We start from the raw sequence: 6716 nt of genomic DNA on the forward strand, positions 1-6716 counted from the left end.
AGGAGAACTTAGAACCTGCTATGATAAATGTTCTATTTGATTCACAATGTATCATTTTCAGCCTGCAAAGAACCTCATGGTATGCTGATATTATTCCTTTACTTACAGACTCCATATATCTAGAAGGTTTCACAGAAAGCCAAAAAAACCCTTAAAACTGAGATTACAGAGGTATGTGTTTACTGCTGGAGACTTATATTATAGAGACAAAGATGGTTTTCTATTATTTTGTCTAGATGAATAATAGACTCAACTTGTGTTAAGAGAAATGCATGATAGGGTGTGCGGAGGACATTTTACAACAAACACCACAACTCACAAGGTATTACGGGCAAACTTTTTTTTGGCCATCTTTATTCAAGGATGCACACACCTTTGTAAGAAGGTGTGAGCCTTGCCAAAGGTTCTTAGGTAAGCTAAAATATGCTGGAGCATTACCTCTTAGGCCTATGTAAGTAGAAGCCCCTTTTCATCAGTGGGGTATTGATTTTATTGGAGAGATAATTGAGAAGTCCAGTGGTGGGCATAGATGGATATTGGTTGCTACAAACTATTTTACTAAGTGGGTGGAAGCTATCCCCACAAGACAAGCAACTAGTAAAGTGGTTATTGATTTCCTGCTAAACAATATTGTGACCAGATTTGGAGTACCAGTGAGACTCATCATGGACAATGCCATGTGCTTCAAATCTGAGGAGTTCACAGAATTTTGTAAATCATACGGGATAAACATCTCATATGCATCTCCATACCATCCACAAGGAAATGGGCAAGCTGAGTCCAACAACAAGAATATCATGAAGATCATCAAGAGAACACTTGGGAAAACCAAGAGAGCTTGGGATTCAAAGTTAAAAATGGCACTATGGGCGGATATGATCATTGTTAATAAGACTATAGGAACATATCCTTTTGAGCTGGTATATGGATGTAAAAAAAGGATGCCAATAAACAATCTACTGCCTGTGTGCAAGTTCATACATGAAAACAACCCAAAAATGTTAGATCTGCTGGAAGAAAGAATGGAGACGCTTGCAGAATTGGATGAAAGCAGTGAAGATGCTCATAGGAAGAAACTGAAGTTGCAAAAAAAAGGTAAGTACCTATTTGACAAAAAAGCATCAGAGAGAAAATTTAAAATTAATGATTTGGTACTGCTTTGGAATGCTAAAGCCCAGGATAAAGGCAAGCATGGAAAAATTGAAGCCTTGTGGCTAGGGCCATTTGTTGTTGCATAGAATAATGGTGAGGATTTACACTTCCTCACTGATATGAAAGGTAAGATGCAGGAAATGCCAGTGCATGGACAATTCCTTAAGCATTTGTTTGCTTGATCTTTTCCATGCATAGTAGGTTTAGGTTTTGTATATAGGTTAGATTAGGGTTTTGTAAATATTCCTGTGGTTTTTGATTGGTTACATATCCTAGAGATCTGGATTCTCACTTTGACCTGGGTAGTCAAATGTCCCCTAGCTAGAGCCACTGTTGGAAGATTTTAAAATTGGCTTTATTTGTCCCCTGCCCATGTGTTGGAACTTAGGGTTTAATATTTTTGAAAAGGATTTGAGAGCTGTTAAGGTTTTCCCTTTGTTTCCCCAGGCAATTTTATTTTTTGTTATTGACTTGTATTTGTTGGTGACTTGGTTTTAAGTTGTCATCGAAGGGGTCCTTTGTCATTCGTTTACTGGCCCTACGCACTAGGAATTACCACTTGAGGCTGTCAATTTAATTTTTATTATATGCCTAAGTGTTAGGTATCCTCGTGTTTTTGCCTTTTAAAAATTTCCTAGGAAGGCCTTGTGCACGATCACTTTATCCTCGACTAGTCCCCATGTGCTAAAATAATCCACCTAAGTGTCCACTTTAGTTTCATAGTTGTGCGGGATAAGCATGCTAAAAGAAACACAAAGAAACATTATCTCGCAGGAATTTCAGCAAAAGGTCTCGACTGCGCGGGATAAGGAATTTGAAAAGCTTAAAGAATAAGATTTATCCTGTGACACCTTTGAAGCCATGATTAAGCTGTTAGGATTGATGGTAGTCCCAAAGATACTGAGAGGGGCGGGGTGAATCAATATCTAACCGGTTAACATAATATTTGACCTTATTAATTATTTTGCATTCCAAAACAATGTATCGGTAAACAAGAATTAATGTAGTAAATATGAACAGTAAAGACAACATAGAAAGCACACCATAACACAAGATGTTTAACGAGGAAACCCGGTGTGGGAAAAAACTTGGTGGGATTTGTGACCCACAATATTCACTCACTGGCCAATGAGTGGATATTACTTACAAGAGGGGCCTGCACATGCAAGAAGGCCAATTGCCTAGAGCTCACTACTCAATTACAAAAGGAAGTCACACCAATTTACAAAATGGATTATGAAAATCCAATATAATGTACTGCTACAAAAAGCATCTGCTATGCCAGGTTCAGTACCGGTTTAAGCTCATATAATAACCATAAACCCTTCTACAAAATCTGCCTTAATATTCGCTCTACATATCCATCATATCTATCGTCTATCATATATGTCTCTCACAAATGATCTGTAAGATCTCATACTTATATATGACTCTTATTACAACATGCCATGTCAGCTTACAAAAAGATATTACAATTAAATACAAAATACAATAATCAAAATCGAGTTGGCTGGGATGCCGGTAAACATTATTGTCGCTGTCGGTGAACTATCTGCCGGTGTAGAGTCTGCCAGTGCCAGTGCTTGCCGGTGCCATAAGATTGCAAGGTTGCCATCAATGACAACACCTTCAATCACCTTTCACTACCATTAGAGTGTGCAATGCCAATGTAAGCCCTGCGGGATAAGAAGGAGACATAGATAAAAAAGGGATCCTTATCCCGCAATCATTTCATAAAAGAAAAAGGCTTGCTCGGGATAAGGAATGTTCACAGACATGGTAGTAGTTTTCACTATGTAATGTGACCATGCGGGATAAGGTAAGATAAAGAAGCAGAGAGGAAGGTCTTATCCCACGATAGTTTTAAGGCATCTTGATGGGCCAGTGGGACAAGAAACAACTCAGAGTTATAAGGTAAAGTTATCCCACAATGCTCATAGGCCGATGCAAAGATGGCGGAGGATAAGAGGTAACAAGGTAAAAATAAAGAACCTTTTCCCATAAGGGATTTCTTCTACTCAGTGATGGTCGCGGGATAGGGACTACAAGGCGAGATCGATAGTATCTCTTATCATGTGCGTTCCTGCGGGGATAAGAGATGGTTCATGGGATACGAGAGGAAAAGCTTAAGAGGCCTATCACGTGCGAGGAAAAATTATTAGGAAAGGTGCCTTCAAGCGGGAAATAATAGGGAGTTATGAGCAATGCAGGATAAGAGGATACTTAGAGGACATGCAAAGGCCTTATCCTATGAGAAGAGACAACGTTGACAAATGTGTTGTGGAAAAAGGATAAAAGAGTGTCGATAAAGAAAAGATGGCAAGACCTTATCCTGTGAGGGTGAGAGGAATGCATCTGGGTGCCGAAGAATAAAAACATAAAGGTAAATACATAGGGACCTTATCCCATGAGAATTGTCAAGATAGCGAAGGGTGGTGCAGGATAAGGAAATAAAGAGAAGTCTAAGGAAGGATTATCTCGCAGAGATGGTGAAAGACATAAAATCATACAAGCAAGTTCAAACGACATAAATTTTGAAAAGTCTGAGTTGGTCAAGGACAGTCTAATAAATGCCATGTCATCATTTGAAGGTTGTCAAAGTCGATCTTGGCCGTTCAAATCCTGATCAACGAATGAATTTCAAATTTGATGCCAACAATTTTCTTTGTCCAGCATGAATGAATTAATGGCATTGCGATTAAAGAAAAAATCATCAATTTTCTCTCATACCTTGCATCCAAAGAAGAATTCAGAGTGTCCCTAAGCGAGAAGAAGAGAAAATTTCAGAAAATCAACGTGCCCTCCAACAAATTCAGCCCACAAAAGAGACCAATAAGTGAATTATTCTACCATCCTTGTGCATTTGCTAGGTTATTATAGTTGTGATACGTAGAGCTTTTGCATTTTCCCTAGAGTTGTAGGGTTTATGTCTGTGTTTGGTTTTCTAGGCTCTCTTTCATTTTAAAAATTAAAATGGCCTCCCCCATCAAGGACTCTACTATTCCCACTGCTGAGAATACCCCTAAAGCTAGCACTAGCTCTGTAATGCCAGAGATTACCCATGTCATTCCACTTGATATAATTCTACCTGTGTTGGTAATTACAAACGTTCCTGTTGCTAAATCAAGCCCTCAATCTACCTTGCAAATGTCTAAAGAAGATGAAGCAAGTTCCCCTCCTAAAAAGGATAGTTTTAAATATTGTCACTATTGTTTCTATTACTGAGTCTTCAGATAAGCCTAGCCCTCCTCCTAAAGCTAGGAAACCAATTGAAAAGAGGAGAAGGGTTTCCCAAAATGCTTCTATTGAAACACCTACCACTGAAGCCCATCCGCCTGCACAAAGTGCCCTTGCTACTGAAAACCCACCCACTAAGGAAACCCCAATTCCTTAGGAGCAAACCCTGCAAAGAGATAACCCTGTTGGGCAAGTGAGGGAAACTGCTCATGCAAAAGAACAAGTGAGGGAAACTGCTCCTGCAAAAGAAGCAGTGAGGGAAACTGCTCTTGCGAAAGGTCCAACTCCCAAAGCTTCCAAGAGACCTAGAAAAGGATCTAAAGGGGAGTCATCGGCTTAGGCAGAGCAACCAAAAATAGTACCAACTACCCCTCTTGCTCCTGAGATGACAACATAAGAATTGTAGCATGAAGTTGAAAAGAAGTTAGAAGAAGCTGCAAAAAGATCAACTAGATAAACAAGAAGCCTCCATCAAGACCTGTTGGAGTTGTTTGAGGGGTCCTCTATGAATGACAACATCAGAATTGCCTTCAATAACAAAGAGGCAGGATGTAGAGATGTAATTACAAAAGAGAGAGCGTGGGATGTATTTTATTCTTTTTATGACAATAGGGACAAACCCGTTCCAGTGTCAAATTCTTGGACACTGAACTTGGGGAATCTATGTTGGTATGTTTGGCATAACTGATATAGATGGAGAATGATCACTAAACTATTACAAGACTGTTTGAGATGACATTGTGATGTAGAGATTGAGATTGCATGATGGATGACTCTGATCAGTTATTTGTGTTGTCATTGTTGGTAACTAAATGTTTATTCATGTCTACTGATGTTTACTTATGTTTTATTGTGTCCTCTAAATATTTTGGTCTACCGAAGAGAGCTTACCATTAAAGAATAGAGAAATTGGGTTTTAGGACCTTAACCGGTAAATGAGGAATTATTTTGATTGTATCTGGTGATTAGTGATGATTGAGGCTTTGTGGTTTTGAATGTGAGTTCCTATCATTGTAACATGTATCTGATTGTAACCACATCATGTTGTGACAACTGAGAGTTATATTTATAATTTCTATTGAGTTTTTGCCAGGGTTTAAGAAGGGTTAAGGACCGATAAAGAATTCTCTTGACCTGTAATGATTTTTGGTTTGGCGGTGATCTACATCAAGTTCACATGTTGATGATAACGCAACAAAAACTACATGATTTTTTTGAAATATTTTTTGGGGCATTTGGAGAACGAATTTCTTGGGAATGTGCAAAGTGCTTAGCGAAATGTGCCAAGGGTTTGACTTTGTACTAGATCGACTTGCTGTGATGACATATGATCATTCAACGACTAATATTGATTTGTAATTGAATGTAATGATCCATATGATGATTTGTAATGATTTGTAAAGATCTGTGATGATCTATGTAGTAAGTCTTAGGGTTTTGATGCCGACCTAGTTATAAAGGTTATTTATGTCGATAAGGTTGATGTTTTGAAGTGTCGGTGATTTTGAGAAGTGTGTGAAGCCGAACCAGGGTGTGAGAGATCTTCCAGAGTGATGTAGACTTAGAACTTAATTGGATCTGATCAAGCAAGTAGTTGAGTGCTATACACAAATTGTTCACTTTTGTTCTCTAATAATTGCAACAGCTAAAATCCCTTAATCGGGTAGGTCCTAAGAGGCCCCACATTGTAAAATCCCTTAACAGGGTGACTCAATATTTGAGTTCTAAATCCTCTTGTGAGGTTGATCCTAAGAGATCAAAGCTCCTAACAAGGCTGAGGTTAATCCCTTAACCGAGTGACTCCTAACAAGGTCTGCTCCTAACATAGCATCATTGTAAGCTTCTTATCGGGCTTGGCTCCTAACAGGGCACTTTTCTTGAAAGAGTGCAAAATATTTGTGGGTACCAATTCCCACCGTGGTTTTTCCCTAGTTGGGTTCCCACGTGAAAATAATGGTGTTCATATTGTGAATGTTTTTGATGTGATTTTATGCCTTACTTTTAGTTTATGCATGGTTAATGAACACATAGTGTGCAATATTGATATATGAGTTTACCAAATGTTTATCAACAGCTATCAGCACTGGTTAATGACTCTAGTGTTGGTCTATATTTGATTTAGTGAAAGTTTTATGAGTCTAAGTTTCTAATTTGAAATTATTGTTAATACTGATTCACCCCCCTATCAGTATTAACCAGATCCTCTAAGATTAACAATTGGTATCAGAGCTTTGGTCCTCTGTGTGCAGAAAGCCTAATGGCTTGAGGGAAAGATTTTGTGAAAGATGATGAAGAAGGAGGGTCCTAAGTTTACCAAGGACAACTAC

The 6716-nt window shown here is 38.5% G+C and overlaps 1 protein-coding gene across 1 annotated transcript; it reads left to right on the forward strand.

The window, feature by feature from the left end:
- Window positions 1–665: 665 nt before the first annotated feature.
- Window positions 666–1238, forward strand: LOC131857458 (uncharacterized). Its single transcript, XM_059210066.1, has one exon. It carries the CDS (start codon window positions 666–668, stop codon window positions 1236–1238), a length of 573 nt encoding a protein of 190 aa, XP_059066049.1.
- The last annotated feature ends 5478 nt before the right edge of the window (window positions 1239–6716 follow it).

This window comes from Cryptomeria japonica, chromosome 1, assembly GCF_030272615.1.
Source record: "Cryptomeria japonica chromosome 1, Sugi_1.0, whole genome shotgun sequence".
NCBI lineage: Eukaryota > Viridiplantae > Streptophyta > Pinopsida > Cupressales > Cupressaceae > Cryptomeria > Cryptomeria japonica.

Bases quoted from the DNA above. Each gene is read 5' to 3' on its own strand.
- LOC131857458 (XM_059210066.1), top strand. From the start codon at position 666: ATGGACAATGCCATGTGCTTCAAATCTGAGGAGTTCACAGAATTTTGT.